General features: G+C 30.3%; 1 protein-coding gene and 1 long non-coding RNA gene across 3 annotated transcripts; both read left to right on the top strand.

Moving 5' to 3' along the window:
• The first annotated feature begins 55 nt into the window (after positions 1-55).
• Positions 56-18991, top strand: LOC143083930 (uncharacterized). Of its 2 annotated transcripts, none has more exons than XM_076260335.1 (6): positions 56-227; positions 13431-13487; positions 13783-14079; positions 15533-15883; positions 16911-16991; positions 18749-18991. In XM_076260335.1, exons 1-6 carry the CDS (start codon positions 188-190, stop codon positions 18805-18807), a joined length of 885 nt encoding a protein of 294 aa, XP_076116450.1. In that variant the 5' UTR covers positions 56-187; the 3' UTR covers positions 18808-18991. The 2 variants fall into 2 exon arrangements, with proteins under 2 accessions (XP_076116450.1, XP_076116451.1); XM_076260336.1 differs by having other exon boundaries at positions 91-227; positions 13431-13491.
• LOC143083932 (uncharacterized) lies at positions 2327-4846 on the top strand. Its single transcript, XR_012980948.1, has 4 exons — positions 2327-2388; positions 2851-2917; positions 3275-3346; positions 4323-4846. It is a non-coding gene; the product is annotated as an uncharacterized LOC143083932 (long non-coding RNA).
• Positions 18992-19421: the final 430 nt, after the last annotated feature.

Raw genomic sequence — 19421 nt, 5'->3', positions numbered from 1 at the left:
ACACCTGAGCAATTTCAATAACACTTTACAAGGTGACCGAGTAATACAAAACTTTCTTATACTGTACATACACTGCATTTAAACAGTTTGTATTCATGCTTAAACACATCACGACACTCAATCTTAGACTAGTGAATGATATATACATGCACAATACCAGTCTTGTAATTACACATTCAATCATTACATGCAACAGAGAGTGAATGCTATTTTTTGTAATTTGTCGAGTGAGTATACAGTTTTCATTACATAATTTTGATGTTTTTTTTTTCATATTTAAAATTGTAATGCTAAAATTATACTTGCATATAATTTCATAAGTTTGCAAATGAAAAAAAATTTGAAAATATTACAAATATAAGCCTGTTTCTTAAGGTGACTTCCGATACTAAGGGAGATAACAACATATTACTGATATAAAACTGGTTCCCTTTTAAAAAAATTAGGATATATCGCCTGTATATCTAGGTCACGGTAACAGTTCCGATGTCGTCTGTTGACAACGTGTGTAAACAACTTCTATGTTACAGCTCATCGCTCAGAAGAAAGAAAGGTTTACCATAAAGGATAAATACATGCGTTATTTTAAAATAAAGAATATGAATAGCTTCAGCATGAAAGTTCTCACAGTCTTAAATGAGATATATTAGTTGGAGAAATTCGGCGTCCGATCGCAGACAGTGACCTTTCGTTTGACGAAACCTGGAAAGAAGGTCGACGGCTAGCTCTGGCCGATCACCTAGCGCATACTATTTTCGTTTAGATGTATGACTGTCCACTGCGGATACTGTCTGTGAACGGAAATACGACCTTCAAGGCTTGGACCAGGAGGTTGAGGCCGCGGAGCATTTTGTCCATACCATATCGTAGTAGCTGCAGTGCATGTAACCTGCATATCATAAATGTGTAACAGTGTAGAAACGAGGAAAAGAAATGGGACTGGTGAATGTGTTATCAATTCAAAAGCTGCAAATGGTAAGAGGGTTCAATTTTCTCTTTATTATATATTCTCTTTACACATTTTACTGGGTGGAGAAGGTGTATGGTTTCATGTCTTGTATAAATGAACCTGCCCCACACCTCTCTTTTTCTTTCTTAAATCCCCTCTATTATGGTCTGGGGTTTATGTGGTTTGAGGGTAAAAAGCTTTATTTTGAGGGGAAGTGCTGCCCAAATTTTTTATGAAGCTGGACTAAGTAATTTTTCTGGAAATTTGCCCCTGGAAGTTAATTTATCATTTTTATACATAAGGGGCTTTTTGGTTTTGCATCCAAAAAGGGAGGATTATTTTGTAAATACTTATTTGGTAGCAATTAACCATAAATGAAATTAGAATTGAAAAAGTAAACAAATACATGATACATCCCTTCGTAAATTTTGCGGATGCCATCACGAGTTGGTTGACCGTTATGGAATAACCATTTCACAAATGATATCGGATATGTTCCTCACGTCGTAACTACAATCCCCTTCCCTTTCATGAATGTGACCTACCGAATTAGACTATTTACCAGTTTTGTAATCACATAAGCAACACGACGGGTGCCACACATGGAGCAGGATCTGCTTACCCTTCCGGAGAACCTGAGATCACCCCTAGTTTTTTTGGTGGAGTTCGTGTTGTTTATTCTTTAGTTTTCTATGATGTGTTATGTGTATTATTGTTTTTCTGTTTGTCTTTTTCATTTTTAGCCATGGCGTTGTTAGTTTTCTTTATTTTATAATCAGAATTTCCATATTAAGTCGTCTTTTGTATGTGATCAGAGACCAAGCGGTGTGATACCTTACATATTTAGTCATTTAAAAACACATAAAATGATGTGTAGAATGCAGGATAATGCATGCAGGCAAAAAAAGAAAATTAAGAAGGGGCACCCACCCTCATTCCACATTATAGAAAATTAATATGAGTCTGTGATCTATAAGAATAAAGGTAAACATGAATTCACAATCATATTGTATAAATATAAATTGAAAAAATCAATTGTATATTCCAAATAAAATTATGAACTCAAGTCTAAATAGTTTATAGTTTATCTAATTAACCAATACATGTGCAGACTGACATTTCATATCATATTTTTTAGGAATGATACATGCAGGAATTTGTGCCACAAATTTCAACAATTTCCTTAATGGATTGAATGTACTTTCTGTGAATTCATCAACCATACTTAAAGTAAAAGAAGAATGAAACTGGGAAGAAAATATTTGCAGTTGCAAAGAATCCTGTAAATAAATTTAAAAGAAGAAACAGTTTTAAACATGGTTAATTTAATGAGTAATTGGAAGGTAATTAAACCTTTAGTTATATAATTTCAAAGTATGTAAATAAATTTAAAAGAAGAAACAGTTTTAAACATGGTTAATTTAATGAGTAATTGGAAGGTAATTAAACCTTTAGTTATATAATTTCAAAGATATAAATTATAATGTGGACCATAGTTATATTCATATTTGCCCTTAAGCAGTCATAAAAATGAATTAACAGATATTGGTAATAATTTCAAGTTTAGGGTCAATATTTCAAATCAATTTTGTGGTAAAGCATTGTTATATATACTTGAAGACTTTCATGTATAGAACATGACAGAATTTGTTTCAACAAAAATATTGAACTAGAATTAGTTACATTTGTGTTTATTAAATGAAATCTATATTAATGGATAATTTCAACAAATTTAATAAAACCTATTTGGTTTTGAAAGCTTTTATACATTATTATTACAAATTTCATTGTTAACAGACTGAGTTTCCAGATAATTTTAAATGTAATATGTTTTAGCTATAGTATTTGAACACTGCATGCACTTTCATTTATATATATTTGTTACTACTTTTTTTCATTAGGTTGAAGCTAGTTTTGTTGCAGATTGGCAAATGTTTGGTACTGGTTGAAACTAGGAAAGTAATACAGGTAAATTTGAAGAATTTAGGCTTTAACTTTATTAATAGAAAAGATATTCCCAAATGTCAAGGAAAGTGGACATTGTAGATTCTAAACACCTATGTGAAAGCAACAGTCTTCTATGGTGAGAGGATGCCATAATTTATAATAGCAATGCTCTTGTTATTATATGGAATATGATTTTTTTCTCAGTTTCAATGTGAGTGGATTTATAGTTATTTTATTAAAAGAAATGGATTTTTTTATCATTATTTTGATCTTGAGCAACCAAAATTGATAACATGTAATATAAAAGTTTCACTTATTAGATCCTATATTATATAAATTTACTTATTTAATTTTTGTTATATTTCTCATCAATTGTAGGTCTCATGGTCATCATTTAACAGTAGGTTACTAGCAGCAGTTTTACAGAAAAATGAAGGATGGCTGTCAATGGTAAATACATACATTTTAGGATAATTACATGTAGTTACCTTTGAGAAAAAAACTTGAGGTTTTTTTTTTGAGACTTTTTAATCTGATAATGGTGTGTTGCAGGCATAACCATGATTTCTTTTTGGACAATATATTTAGTAGACTCAACTATAAAATGTAGGATCATGTGAACTTGTACACAGATGTCACTGACCTACATTTTGCACTTCACTGACTTTGGTTACATTAAACATCCAATTTCATATACAACAAATGTATATCTCAGCAACTATACGGTGTCAGATCATGCAAACTTATATATATACACTCTCAGAGTCTCAGTTAGTAACTCAGCTTCCAGGCAAAAGAAGGTCACAGTGATCCACATTTTACACTATTGATTTGTACTTTATTTTATAATTTACATATACAGTATATTATCAAGACTGCCACTGGTTCTTATGTGCCACAATTATGACAATGAAGCTAACTATGTGATGAAGATTACTTATGTTTATCACAAACTTGGTCACATGCTGTATATGTAAATTTATACCAAAAAGAACAGTTCAACTGTATTGATTTAAGGTAAATGGTAAAGGTCACACCTATTAAATATACATGTATACCTTGAATTTGCATTGGACACTATAATGCTCCCTATATCATATATATTGTCAATTATTGCATTCAAAATTGCCATTGTACACAAAACAAAAACCACTAAAAAGGATGTCCATCATATGCAGAAGCAATATAAAATGCATACCCATCAGGTGACCTAATTATTGCAATCACTTCAAAAACCTGGCCATATATCATATTATAAAATGCTTAATGAGTGCCTTTGTTAGTCAGGTATAATATAATCTTTTTAAATTGAAGTTATAATGCATGATTAGATTAATTTTGCACTCACTGAAATATTATATAGATTTAGTAGTTTATTAGTATATATTACACCTTTTCATTACAAATAAATAAATTAAACTTTCAGGTAAATGCAGCATCAGAACGTTCCCCAGGAAAATTTACGCCGAAAGTTTGGGAAAGTATGAATAAGAAATTGGAGAGGCAAACAGATAACCAGAAAACAAAGATTTTAAAAGTAAAGAATTGAAATAAAAAGAATAGAAAGAGGCCCCACGTAGTTCAAATGTTAAAGAAGGAACAACATATGTAATAGAAATTGAAGTAAATGACAATGCTTTAGTGCTTGTGACATTTAGCAAATTCCTTCTCATATTCTTTATAATATATATATATATGAGTCTGAAAGATTGTGTAACAATTTTGATGATCCAATATCTATCAAGTTTACTGGTTGGTAGATTCTTATAGACTCTCTATATATATATATATATATATATAAATAGATCAATGCTTACGATTTTGATTTTCAAACAAGACGTCCTTCAAAATTTTGTAACATCACTCAGGTAGCATCTGTCAGTGGATCAAACCTATTCCAGGGATGTAATATGTAAAGACGTGACATTTTAAATAAAGCAAGTAAAATAACTGGTATTTTCTTTCCGTAATGCCACTAATAGTAATATGATATATCTGACTGGGAGCAACATGTACTATTCAATATGGAAGGATTGACAATTTTGACTGAGAACAAAGTGAACTCGAATAATGCTATGACTATCAATCAGTACTTGACTGAATCAGAGGAGTAAACTATTTACATATTTGTAAATATAACAGTTATATGTTTGCTTGATTATTGAGGCATTCAAAATAAAGAAAGTTGAAAACCTTTGAAAAAGTTATTATTTCATCATTTTTTGGTTATGTAACTATGACAACTGAAATATATAATGTATTATCATTATGCTTCATCAAACTTAAATCATTAATTGAGGAAAGGGTGACAAAGTCTTGACATTTTTTTAATCCATTTACTTGCATGACTGTTATGTATGAATCGATAATTTAAAAAAAAATGGTGATTTTCGCTAACTTCTGAGTAATTTATTTAGCTCATTTAAGACCACAGTAATGCAAATATAAACTGCATTACAATGTATCATAATATTTGTTTACATTGACATAGAAGCCATGTATTGTTGCTCTGAAATCATGGTATTTGATCTCTTATTGTCTGTTAGGTTGTAACTCTTGCACATCAGAACAATGCAAAAACTTGGATTTTCCAACTTCATGTCCTGTTGCCATGGTAACCGTTGTTCGTAGAAACCAAAAAATTGCTTTCATTTGATTGCCTTGTGAAACTGTATTATTCTGTGTTAGTTAAAGAAAGGATATGACAACATATGTCACACTTTGTTCACCGATGATGAAAGATATACAAAAAACTGCTGTTGATCACTGTTTCTTTAGGGGTCACAAAAACGTTTTTCGGGCAAAAAAAAGTCTGGTGACCCATATTATTTTTTAATTTCTTTTAAAGCTCATTGTTTTGACCATCTTATGTCAAATTAAAAAAAAATATTCATTGGACCATTTTTTTGGAAATTTAAGAAAAATAGAAATTTTTAACAAAATCTGTGTTTTTTGTGTGTAGCAGTGTTGATGAAATTGGAGCCTAAATCAATGAATATGAAGAAAACTGCCATTATTTGTGTTTTATTTACATTTTAAATAATAATTTTGTAATAAATGAAGAACAAACCTTTCAAAATACTTTCAAAGGCTTCAAAAAAAATGAAATGAAATGAAAATAAAATGAAAATGAAAATGAAAATAAAATGAAAATAAAATGAAAATAAAATGAAAATAAAATGAAAATAAAATGAAAATAAAAATGGAAATAAAATGAAAATAAAATGAAAATAAAATGAAAATGAAAATGAAAATGAAAATGAAAATAAAATGAAAATAAAATGAAAATAAAATGAAAATGAAAATAAAATGAAAATAAAATGAAAATAAAATGAAAATAAAATGAAAATGAAAATAAAATGAGTTTCTACATCAGGTATGTATTTATGCATATACGTGATGTACCAATTTTGGTGACCGTTACCATGGAAACGAGTCTGGTGACATACTATTTTCAACCCAAATTTTTATAGAGGCCATTGCATAGTATATGTATGCAAATTTTAAGAAAAATTCAATGGTGGAAAAAAAATTGCTATATCTGTAGGGATCCACCTTAATATAAACTTTTTCTCGTGACTCTCTTAATTCAATTTCGTGACTTGATTATGTAATCGATACAGTGTAGACATACACACTTATCTAAGACCAAAATTCTTTCATATAAAACATTTGATGTCAGCAAATTAATTATAAATAGTGTCGTAAATTTTGGTTTTTCTTTCACAAAAATGATATATGTATTTTCTCTAAAATATATATACCAAATTTTGTTCTGATTCAGAAATTATTGTTATGTTTACTTTTTTCATCCGAATCTTTCAATTTAATATTATGAATTTGAGAATTTGCAATATCCATTGAGAACAATACCAACGGTTTCAGATAGATCTATTTCATGTCAATATTTTAACATTTCAAAACACAATACTATTGTCATTCGAAAGTAACATATACTTTCCCACAGATAAAAGGGGTCTTTTATGACCATATAATTTTAAATCCTTTGAACACTCAAACTAAATCAACTACAGAAAACACTTACATCAAATCTATTTCAACTTTTAGGCAAACACATACCCTTAACAGACCTTAACTTTAACAGTTACAACTGTACCTTTACCTATCAATCCTTTCTAATTCGTACTTTTTCCATAAGATTCGATATAAATGCTTGCTGGTGGTTTTTTTCATGCAAATTAACATTTATAAATTGCCCACTCAAGATGCTATTTTCTCGTCTTTTGATAGAAGGTGTTCGTCATGACTTTCTGGGTAATTGTACCTCTTTTTAAGGTGTATATAAAAGCACATACACATTTATTGATCATTAAAAATTATGTAATGCTAACGCAGAATGGATTGAGTTAGCTTGTCTTGGTTCATCTTTGCACTATAGAAATAAGAACACTATGAAGAAGGTAAGGTCTATGTTAGAGTTGAGAAATCAAAGCAACAGTATATACAGGTTAATCACTCACTCTTCGATAAACACAAATAATTGTAACAACATCAATCTTATGTAGATATCTGATTTCGTCATTTTCACATGAGCTTATATTATACAATTTAAAAGAAATTAGATCTTTAATCAGATCGAAACATCATATTTATTGTCTTTAGGTAAGTTAAAAGCCCTCTGACAAGCTTAATTTAAAGATCCAAATTCAGCTGTTCTTTAAATGGAAGTTGAAAACTACAACGTATACACACTTTTATATTTTGTACATAGAATCATTATGATACTATGTTCCATGAAGTCTTATACTCATTTTTCTTGACCTCACTTACATGGTTTATAGTGACTTTTTATGGGTTTCTTATGTATGGGTTCTTTGCAACGTCTACATGTGTGTCACCTGCATTTTAGAGACCACTGAACAAAATTGAGTTTATGATCCGTATTTCAATTGCTGTGTTTTGAAATTGTGTAACGGACGCTGTCGCAAGATTTTGGACATTTATGGAATATCCGTTTCACATATACTACATGTATCGGATACCAGTCTGGCATTGTAAACCTCTCAGACATATTGATAAATAATTATATTTTTTATACGTTTGGCAAATGCACGTTTGTATTAAAACCGTTTTAGGCGGCAAAATGTATTTAAGTGATGAGTTACGATTTTAGTTACGTAGGTGTGATGGCAGTATGAGAGTATACAGACGCCAAAATGAACGTTATTCAGATGTATTTATGCATGAATGTGATCATTTTGATGGTAGTGGTGTGATGTTTTGGGCAGGAATCACGAATTGTGAACGCACTGACTTGAAGTTCATAAATGGAAGTCTTACCGGATATAGAAAAGGAAGATGTGGAATGAATACCAATGAAACAAATTTCCACAAAAGAGCAAAATGACACTGAAATAAGCAACTATAGGCCACCGTACGGCCTTCAACAATGAGCAAAGACCGTACCGCATAGTCAGCTATAAATGGCCTCAAAATGACAATGTAAAACAATTAAACGAGAAATCTATGGAATTCGTTATCGTCACGAAATTCTCTCTCCAATTGAATAACGATTCATTGGAAAGCACGAGCATCGGCATACTTCCCAACAAGAAAATGCTATGTGGCACGTGTATGCACACAATATCTTTGGCATATAAAATATAGACAATCTTCCATGGCCAGCTTTATCGCCAAATATATCACCCATTTAACATTAATGGGATGAACTAGAACAACGTGTACAAAGACGTCATCAGCAACCAGAGTCAGTCAACCAGCTACGAGCCATCTGGCTGGAATAGTAGGGTAACATCCTTCAAGCATTTATTAAGCGATCAATAGGACCAATGCGTCGGAGATTGATTGATGTTCGCAACGCAAGAGATGGTCATACATGATATTAACTCTTCTACTTTTGGTTTCGACACAGTCTATTCAATAAGAGAAATCAATTGTGATTTGTTAAATTTGCTTCATACCTTGATCTCTTCCTCAATATTGACACATATGGACGACTTCTCAAGAAAATATATGATAAACGAGACGATTTCAACTTCCCAATTATCAATTTCCCATTTCTCATCAGTAACATACCCAATGCCCCTTCGTATGGTGTCTACATATCTCAATTGATACCTTATGCTCGTCCATGTTCACACTATAAGGACTTCATATGCAGGAGTGACCTTCTAACGCACAAACTGCTACAACAAAGTTATTAGGAGGACAGATTAAAAATGAAACTCCGTAAATTTCGCGCATACCATATCGAATTGGTTGATCCATACGATGAGTATTTGTCCAAACTAACTAAGGACATTTTTACAGCGTGTTAGATTGTGGTTTGCCATTACATCGTCTGATCTTTTAATTACCGAACGTGACTTTTTTCCGATGTGACTGTTTTGCTGAGTGTGAATTTGCATTGCTATTAGACGGTTAACGGAATTTGTCTATCCGACATTCATGTATTTAGTTTTTTTAAGTAATATTTGTTATTTTCATTGGATTTTGTCAAATGTCTTATCGTTTGTAGTTGTAAATCTTATTTGTTCTTGTTGTATTCGTGTGTTATGGTAGAGATAATTACTCATCAAATTCATTTATTAGATTTTTTTGGTCCAACTAAATTCATACGATATATTTGGTTTACAGTTAGAATAAAAAAAAAAATACCGACATAGCTAGATAATAAATTAATTATCTAATTACTACCAAAATTCGATATCAAATAGTATTGTAATTTTCATTGTAATTACCAACCTAACCTTGAATTCTATCCTTATTCTATCCTATTTTTTTGGGACATTTTTAGAAATTCAAATGTGACGTCACTTTAATTGGTGCGTTTATCGATTTGGCTTACGCGGCTGTGCATTTTTATATGCTGGTTTCGGTTATCTAATCGTTTTTATTTTGTAGTTAGTCACCGCTTTTATCATTTTTATCTATTATTTTGTACTTTTTTATGTTATTTTTCCATAAAATAAAAAACTAAAATATCATTGTTAAAACATAAAATACTATTTTGTTTTTATAAAAACTGGGTATCATTTCTTTTTGTAAATAAATGATGTATGTTTGCCAGTTAGATGACTTTTAACCAACGACCACGTTAAATATATGTTACTTGTTGCAACTAATAGTCAGTGTACAGCCTACACAGATGACATTAGCAAACCCATACTGTATAGTATAGCAAATTGTCAAAAGGTTAAACACGAAACATAAACAACGCACGAAAACAAACAAAACAATGTAACAACTGAAAACTATTCTGTTCAAGTGTTGCTCAGATTGAGATTCTAGAGTAATCATGGTGTTTGCTACTCTGCAATATACATGATAAAACAAAATGTATTTAGAAAAAAAAGTTAAAGGTTTTAAGCAGCTCATCGTCTTCATGTTTTTTTATGTTTTAAGATTTCAAACTGTATAGATCTTTAAAAATGTCATGTTTGTGTAACAGATTAAAAAACTAATCTTTTTACTTAGAATCTAAAATAATCATAATCTGTAAATATCACTTGCAATGTTATTGTCGTGCTTCCGTTGAAGCCCTAAATTCATTCAATTACTGATTTGATACACAGCCTTTAAATATGAGACGTGCACTGATTTAATTATATTATGCTTTATTACTTGATTTGTTCATGAAAAAAGACGAAATTTACAATAGTCAAACTCATAGATAGAAAATAAACTGAAAACGCCATTGCTACAACATAAAGATAAACAGACAAAAAATAGTATAGATGACACAATATAGAAAACTAAAAACTAAGGAACACGAACCCAACTTTGGGTGATATCAGGTACTCCGTAAGGGTAATCAGATCCTGCGCCATGAGTTATTATAAACTTTGAACTAGCTGCAAGTAACTGTGGGTACTATGAGATCTATACTTAGTGTCTTTCTATTATAAGGAATTATAGGGATTGATACAAACATGAACTTCAATATTTTACTGATTAGTTGTGCTATTACACTACTGTAATAGGTTACGATATAGTTGAACACTAAAACATGTGTTTAACCTCAGCAGTTGTATGTGCCAGTCCCAAGTCATTAGCCTGTAGTTCAGTGGTTTCAAGGTACCAAGACCTTGTTTATAAATATTATGTATCAACTTCACAAATAATACATGATGGTGTCGGTCTATATAGTCTGCGTACTGACGTTGTTTATCATCTTACCAAGAGTTATATTTTTCTTTCGTTTGTCTTTGTTCTATTATTAATATTACTTGTACTGTCTGGTCAGTTTTTTTGTGATATCCATTTGACGTGGCTTGGTTTATACATTGTACATCCCGTAAATGTGTTTGTATTATCTTTCATTTTGGTTGGTGTGTTTTGTATATGTGACTTTTTGTCTTGTTTTTTTTTTGTTCTTATAACGTGACCTTAAAAGATCCCGTCATTATGTTATTGTTCCATTATGTGTCATTATGTTGTAGTTTTATCATTAGTTTGAAAATACCTTCCACGACAAAATTATTTTACTCGCGTAATGGTATTAACCATATGTGGACTCTTAAAAATTCCAAATATCTTCTGAACAATTTTAAGTACCGGTCTATTTCTGAAATTAATATAACATACATGTAACTTTTGATGTTTTAATCCTGTATACCACCATTTCTAATGTGAAATTATAATTGTTTTAAATAAACATTGAACGACAAAATTTCTTCTAATGTGACGTTTACATTTTCTGACGGCAAGCACTCGAAGGATTGAATGTGTTTTTTTAATTTGACAGATGTTGTGCTTTTTTATAGACGATTGTTTGTTTTGAGATTGTAACACTGTGATGATTGCTGTACTATATTTTGACTTTCATTTATTATGTCTGTTTTGTGCACGCATCGTTGTAAATATAACTGAATTTGATGCAACTTTCATATAATTAAGAAGTTTAGCGCTATAACACCAGGTTCAATCCACCATTTTCTATATAGGAAATGCCTGTACCAAGGCAGGAATATGACAGTTGTTATCCCTTCGTTTGATTTTTGAGCTCTTGATTTTGTCACTTGATAATGACTTATATTTAGAAATTGACCATGAGGGTCGGTTGAAAACAAAATTTACGACAAAAGTTTTGATTTCAGCTACAAATGGTAAAGTTGAAATCATTACTTCGGAAATGTTACGGACGCCATCACGAGTTGGTTGACCGTAATAAAATAGCTGTTATTTAGATGATATCTGATATGTTCCTTATGTCGTAACTACAATCCCGTTCCCATTTCACGAATGTGACCTACCGAATTAGACTTTTTACCCCTATTTGTGACATGTTTACCTATTGTGTCTGTTTGTTTGATTCTCGCATTATTATAAATGTTATTATTAAATTTGATGCAACTGTCGTATAAGTGAGATATTTATCACTATTAAACCAGTTTCGATCCACCATTTTCTACAAATGAAAATGCCTATACCAAGTCAGGAATATGACAATTGTTGTCCATTCGTTTGATGAATTTTATCATTTGATTTTGTCATTTGATTAGGAACTTTACGATTAAATGTTCCTCGGAGTTCAGTATTTTTGTGATTATACTTTTAAGCTGGTTCATGACTATCATATTTTTTTATTCTTAATTTTTTGTATTCTTAATGAGGCCCTTAGTTTTTCTTAATTGAATTGTTTTAGATTTTGTATGCCTTCAACATCCGACTGTGCGGTATGTATTTGTTGTTTTTGAATGTCATAAGGTTGCCTATAATAGCTATCATACAGATGAGTTTAATGGATAGTTGTATCATTGGCAATCTCACCACATCTCCTTATTTGTATATGGTCTAACTTATATTTAAGATATGCATGAACCCAGCCACAAAAAATCTAAATTTATTTTGAGATGATAAAAAGAAGAACGAATATGAATACAAATTTTAAAAGAGGTCATCAGCTGACAAACAAATCAGCTAAGGCTATATGTATGATCTAAAAATGTGTAGATTGTTGTCGTATGTCCCCTGTTTTGCCAGACTTGACGTCTAGTCATGCTTGTAGAATGAAAGGAAAAGTGGATTCAAAATGTTTTTAATCAACTCCTTAATCAGTGAGAATGAATTCACGAAACAAATATTACATTTTTTTGAATGACAAGTGTTTTACGTATTAGAAAGATTTTTACAATACAAATGTTTTTTTTTAATTATGTGCATGAAATTATTAGTGTGTCAAATTTAATAGTTTTTATACTTATGATAATGTATTCGCAAAAACAAAAGAAATAAATATAAGTTGAAAATTGAACAAATAAACTGTATTCTTATAAAACTACTAGGATGTTTTACAGAGAAGAGTGATATTCTCAATCATTTTTAATTCAATAAATAGAGTATATATTTTAAGAATTCTAAGCGTAATAGAACTGTCAAATATATTTTATTTTGGATGATTTTGGATGATTGAACAAAACCAATGTATTTTTTGCATGGCATGCATCATTTTAAACACTTTTTTATATTACATTCTGTGGTTGAATTCGTAAAGTTTGGTTCGCAGTTACATGATGTTCAAGTAATTCTTGCATCATTTTCTTTTGAATAGCTCTAATAAAAGTTTGTGATGAAACCACATCATTCAGTATTAGTATCCTGCTACCTAGTAAGTAAGTACTCTTTACGCCATACTAAGAAAAGGTATGGTTTACTTATTATTTTGATTTGCTTATTAGAGTAGAGTTCAAATATCCTTGACATTCCATCACAAGAAGGCATTGTGTGTCGAATAATTATCTGTAAATAAATCAAAGTCAACTTTGTATCAATTGATGTAAAATGAAAGTGTTAAACAAGGAAAGTGTAATATGTTAACAAAGTATCATGCTATATTTTCACAATATTTATCTAGTCATGCAAGTAAACTGTAAAATGTTTTAATTGTAAGGCTTAAATTTCAGATGTACTATTCATAGGTACAGCAATGCCCATTTGCTTGACATGGAACACTTCGAACACACATCTTACCGTTAAATGTTCAGTACCGTCTGCGTCTCATGATATTTTAATTGTTGATCCTGCTGGTAAAGTTCATACACAATCTGTTTTGCAAGAGCAGCAGCGTTTCATATACGATGTAGATAAACTCGAAAATTCAACAACCCATCCGTTTACCACCGTCAAGGACATGGCTGAAGGGGAGTGGAAATGTCGACACAGGAACGAGGAAAAAGCATCGCAGGTCTCTTTTACAAAAGGTTATTTTTTATAAGTTGATTTGAAACACTGATTCCAAATTCAGAATTTATATTCCGACTAATAACAATAGAATGATTCTTCCATAGTTCATATGTTTTTTTTTTACCGAAATGTCGTTCTTTGTCTAAATTGACCATGAATTACGGAACTGATATAGGTCGTATTTCTTAAATCTGTAATTAGTATTAAAAACAATACAAAGGTAACAAAGAAATAGGCCGGAAACAATCGTTGCCGGATAGTTTTTCTGCACGAGTAGTCAGGTAAATGTCGGATGCCATAGCCGGGATTCGTGCCCCTACAACTAATGCAAAAAACATCTACGGCAGGTTGTTTCCAGCCTGTTTTTTGTTGTTGTAACATTTAGTTATTTCAATAAACTTTGTTTGTTAAATTATTAGTAACCATGATAACTGTTCTAAACAAATGCTTGATTTTGAATTATGATTTATCTGTAAGATTTCTGAATAATATGCAAGAAAATAAAATTCGCGCTTACAAAAGTGCAGGAAAAAAATACTCCTAGAGCATAGAATTTATAAATAGATTCAAAACTTTTATATTCGGACAATTAGGTGATGTTGTGTTTTAAAAATGTTATATGTGAAAGACTAAGACTTCTGTGTATGTGAGTAATATTTATAAGATTATTACGTTTGATAAACCAGTATCGATTTATATAAGAGGGATATACAGTTTAATAAATCAAAAATTGAACGAATCGTATGGCCAAAAATAGGTACAGAAACAAGTGTATCAACTGAATTGTTTGTTTTTGATTTTATGCCCCATTAATGGGAATTATGTTTTCTGGTCTGTGCGTCCGTCTTTTCGTTCGTTCGTTCGTCTGTTTGATCGTACGTCCGTCTGTCCTGCTTCAGGTAAAAGTTTTTGGTCGAGGGCAGTTAAAGTTTTTGGTCGAAGTAGATTTTGATGAAGTTGAAGTCCAATTAACTTGAAACTTAGTACACATGTTCCCTATGTTAGTTTCTTTCTAATTGCAAATCCAAATTAGAGTTTTTAAACAATTTTCACGGTCCACTGAACATGGAAATTGATAGTGCGGATCGGGCAACCGGATACTTGGGATACATTCTTATTGTTTTTTGTTTTTGATTTTTTTTTTTACATTTAATTTTTAACAAATTTCATTTCATCGTTTATATAAGTTGCTGTATTGATACATTTTGTTTTGGAATCGATACATGACCTTGACATAACCTTTAAAAAATGAACAACACTTTTATTGCTGTTATAATATCCGTAAGTTTTTACCAAATACTAATTAAGATGGTGAAACATAGGATTGACGATGTTTTTTTTATATATATATGAAAGAAACGATACAAGCGTCTATCGACAACAATTTTTTTTTGGACAGGGGGATGGGGGTTGGTTAATCATAAAATGTTATGCATTTCTAGCTGTTCAATGGTATTGATCTTAATTTAGGTATTGGTCCGTTGATTGATATTGACATATCTGCTGAGAATATGAAAATAGATGAAGGAAACAGGTTCATACTAGCATGCTTTTCCTGTTGGGTACCTCATACGAAAGGTGTTGATATTTTTGTGAATAATGTCTTAGAAGACAGCATTCGCTACGTCGATGGTCAATGCTATCACAAACTTAATGAATGTTCACCAAAAATCTGCACATGCTCAGCCGGAGGACGAAATTTTACTTGGGCTTACATAAGTGATTTGTCAAATATTACGTTTACATGTGCAATGAGATTCAAGGACGAAGTAAAAGCTATGTTTGTCCATCAAAAAGCAGACTTAACGTTTAACGGAACAGGTAATTTCTATATATATTTTCCTCTTCTGTCAATATCATAGACTATATGAAATAGAATAAAAAACGCAAACGTATTAAAACAATCAAGTAAAAAAAATACATATTTGTTTTTGGATTATCATGTTGTAAACAGTTACACATACTGTAAACCAACTTATTTTCGTGGATACTTTATTTCGCGTTTAGCCCTTTCAAGACCTATTCGCGGCGATTTAATTTCGCGATTTTCTTGTTAATTTAATGTAGGTTAATAAGGAAAGATCCACGTTATACATATTCGCGACGATTTAAATTCGCCTTATTTTTCTACTCGCGAATTAATGTCGCGAAAATAAATCGCTCGCAAAAATTAGTTGGTTTACAGAACTTATTTAAAACGTATCTGTCATTTAATGCACAGTGAAATAAATGCGTTAGCAATTCTTTAAAAAGAGGACATGATTCGTGTAGCTTGTAGTACTTTATAAACAAGATTTTTGTTTTTACTTTTATCTACTTTGTTAAGAACACAATAATATCTAAATAATCCATCACAAAAATTATAGATGTTTAAAAGACAAAATTTGTTATAAATTAGATAATAATATGTGTCGAGTGGTAAAGCTTTCATACCATTATAATTTGGATAGCTACAAGACCATCAAATTGGTGACATTCTTTGTGCTTTTTTTTTTTGGTTTCTTTAATATTCTAGTTCCACTGTTCTTCAACATTTGATGCTTTTGTCTCTAATATAATTTCAATATTCAAAATGAGTTAAATGAACGTAAGTTCAAAGGATGTTTGCTAAATGATTGTCATATAATTGATAAGCTAAGTCTGAATTTAAAAAGATAACACAAGAAGGTGTATATATACTTTAGGTACTTTTGTAAAGCCAAATGTTCAACATGTTCAAGTTATCAACACTTTTTGGGACTTTTCCTTTTGACATATTTTCGCTTAATATGCAGTTACGAACCTCTAGATGGAAAACAAAGTTATCAATATTAATATACTTATTCCATCTTGAATTTTGTAATTCTAGTATTCATAAAGCACAGTTCTACCTCAGACAAAGAGTCAGATGATGATAATATCAACTCGGGCAAAGGTGGAACTTATTCAGGTATGAAAGTATAGTGTAAAGAAAGTGATAGCTCTAAATGAATGCAGACAGCAATCAATACTAGAAGTATTAGTACCTAATTTAGCATGTGATAAATACTTGATAACCTTTATCGGCTCTAATACACATTATTGTTGTGAAATATAATAATGCAGTATAACTATGCACAGAGCAATCCATAACAAAATTGGATCGGGCGGAAATATTTTATGATAACTTCACAAACAACGAGATATTCAGATGATCGTACTTATTTTTGTCTACGTATATTCCTCCCTTTAACATGCCGGAAAAAAGCTTGTTGGTATATATTATGAAAATTTGAGGTCAAAATCTCATGACACGAACATAGTTTGATTACCTGGTAGGAAGGCATAATCATATGTATTTTACACGAAATCAATTGACACGACATGCACCTTATAGTTTAAAAACAATTTCACCTGCAACATCATAAGGTATGAAACAATTTAAAAGATTTGAAGTTCAGTCAATACAATTATTTAATTTCGAAAATAAAAAGGTAACGTTGATGTTTACATTTAAGTCAAACAAGTGTTTGAAAAAAACGGGTACACGTATTTTTAAACAAACACCTAAAATAAAATAAAAACCGATTGTTCAGTGAACCATTGAAGGACTTTCAACATTAATTTTCTTATTTATTGAAAAGTAGCTACTTCTGGTTTACTCAAAGTAACTTTGATCTAATTTATTTAATAAATTGTTTTATTAGGGACTTTCCTTTCTGAATTTTTTTCGGAGTTTAGTATTTTTATATTATATAACTTTGTGAATATATTTTCGTGAAAGAAAGGAAATACATACCAGTTACCGGTTAAGAAAATTTGCTTCCGGTCTCATCTGATAGTTATTTACAGCGATTAAAAAAATGGTTTACATAGACGTTTGCTTATTAAAAGGGACATGCTTGGCTACTTCCGTTTCATGTAATAGCTTTTTACACACTGATTCCCAAAATATACAATTTGTATATACAAAGTCCAGAAATAAATGAGATATTATTTAATGCTACTTTAGACTTTTAAAATGTCACTTTCAGACAAACATATTATAGCTTAATGTATGGCAATTCAAAACATATAAGTTTCAAGGTATTTTTCCTTTTAATAGGTGCAAACATTACTACTTCTGGTTCCTTAAAGGTGACTCCGGTTGGTTATTTTCAAAGTCATATGTCACCAACATTTGGCAAAAGATCATATGGCTCTATGCCATAAAATGGTTTTAGCGGCCAAAAAAAATGAAAAGACTTAATAATAATAATCAGAACACATTGAAAAGGTTTTACCACAAATTACAGATAAGACCAAATAGTAATCAGAACAAATACAATAGGTCTTTTCACTTTTTTTGTGAGAGAAAACATCGAAAACATACGCAAACACTTATTTTCTTCAGTTAATTTGATCTTACAACACATAACTTACAGTTGAGATCCTTATTTGTTTACATACTAATAAATAATAATTGATAACTTTTTGTCTAGATCGATTCCAAAAGTATAACACAGAACAATTTATGTCACAGTCAATGAAATTAAAATAATCATATCAGTATTCAAAATATAAGAAAAAATATATAAGTGTACGTATTTTTCAAAGATTGTATTATTGCATTTTATAGCAACATGATACCAATTTAAAGGTACTGCACACATATATTTAATGAAATATATTATGTAAGTCGATAAACAATGGAATATACAAAATTTTGAATAATTTAATTTGTTTCAGGACTCATTGGATATTGGATACTTGGAATTTTTTGTCTGATTATATCTGGGATACTATAACTATATGTTAGAGAAAACGTAATAAGCAGAAATGAAAAAAATAATAATATCTGAACATTTTTGTGTCATCTTTTGTTATTCATGATCATTAAATCATTTTGTTTTTAGTTTAACAAAAGATTTCCATTATTATATATCATGTTGAACATTTTAAATTAGTATAACGTGCAACGTTTTTAATACTGACATATTTTTTCACGTCTAATATAGTTGTATATATAACAAATTGACTTTCCTATATCAAATATAGATGGTTTTGATATATAAATTCTGCGTACTGACGTTGTTAATTATCTTAATAACATGTCATACTGTTCTTTTTTTTTTGTCCTTGTTTTATTATTATTATTATTATTATAACTTTTAGTGTTTGGTTTGATTTTTGTGATATCCATTTGACGTGACTAGGTATTTATACATCCCGTCAATGAGTTTGTATTACCTCTCATTTTTACTGGTGTGTTCTGTACGTGTGACTTTGTGTGTTTCTTTTGTACATATCAGATGGCTCTATATTTTTAAAGATCCAGTTATGTTATTGTTCTATTATAATTTTGAAAATACTTTGAACTACAAAACTATTTAACTCGCGTAGTGTTATTAACAATATGTGG

Source organism: Mytilus galloprovincialis, chromosome 7, assembly GCF_965363235.1.
Source record: "Mytilus galloprovincialis chromosome 7, xbMytGall1.hap1.1, whole genome shotgun sequence".
Classification (NCBI taxonomy): domain Eukaryota; kingdom Metazoa; phylum Mollusca; class Bivalvia; order Mytilida; family Mytilidae; genus Mytilus; species Mytilus galloprovincialis.
Note: the sequence above shows the minus strand (reverse complement) of the source record. Positions and strands in the feature narration are given on the sequence as shown.

Bases quoted from the DNA above. Each gene is read 5' to 3' on its own strand.
- LOC143083930 (XM_076260335.1), top strand. From the start codon at position 188: ATGCAACAGAGAGTGAATGCTATTTTTTGTAATTTGTCGA. The intron at 228-13,430 runs GTGAGTATACAG...TCTTTTGAATAG, and splicing joins TATTTTTTGTAATTTGTCGA to CTCTAATAAAAGTTTGTGAT. The intron at 16,992-18,748 runs GTATGAAAGTAT...AATTTGTTTCAG, and splicing joins CAAAGGTGGAACTTATTCAG to GACTCATTGGATATTGGATA.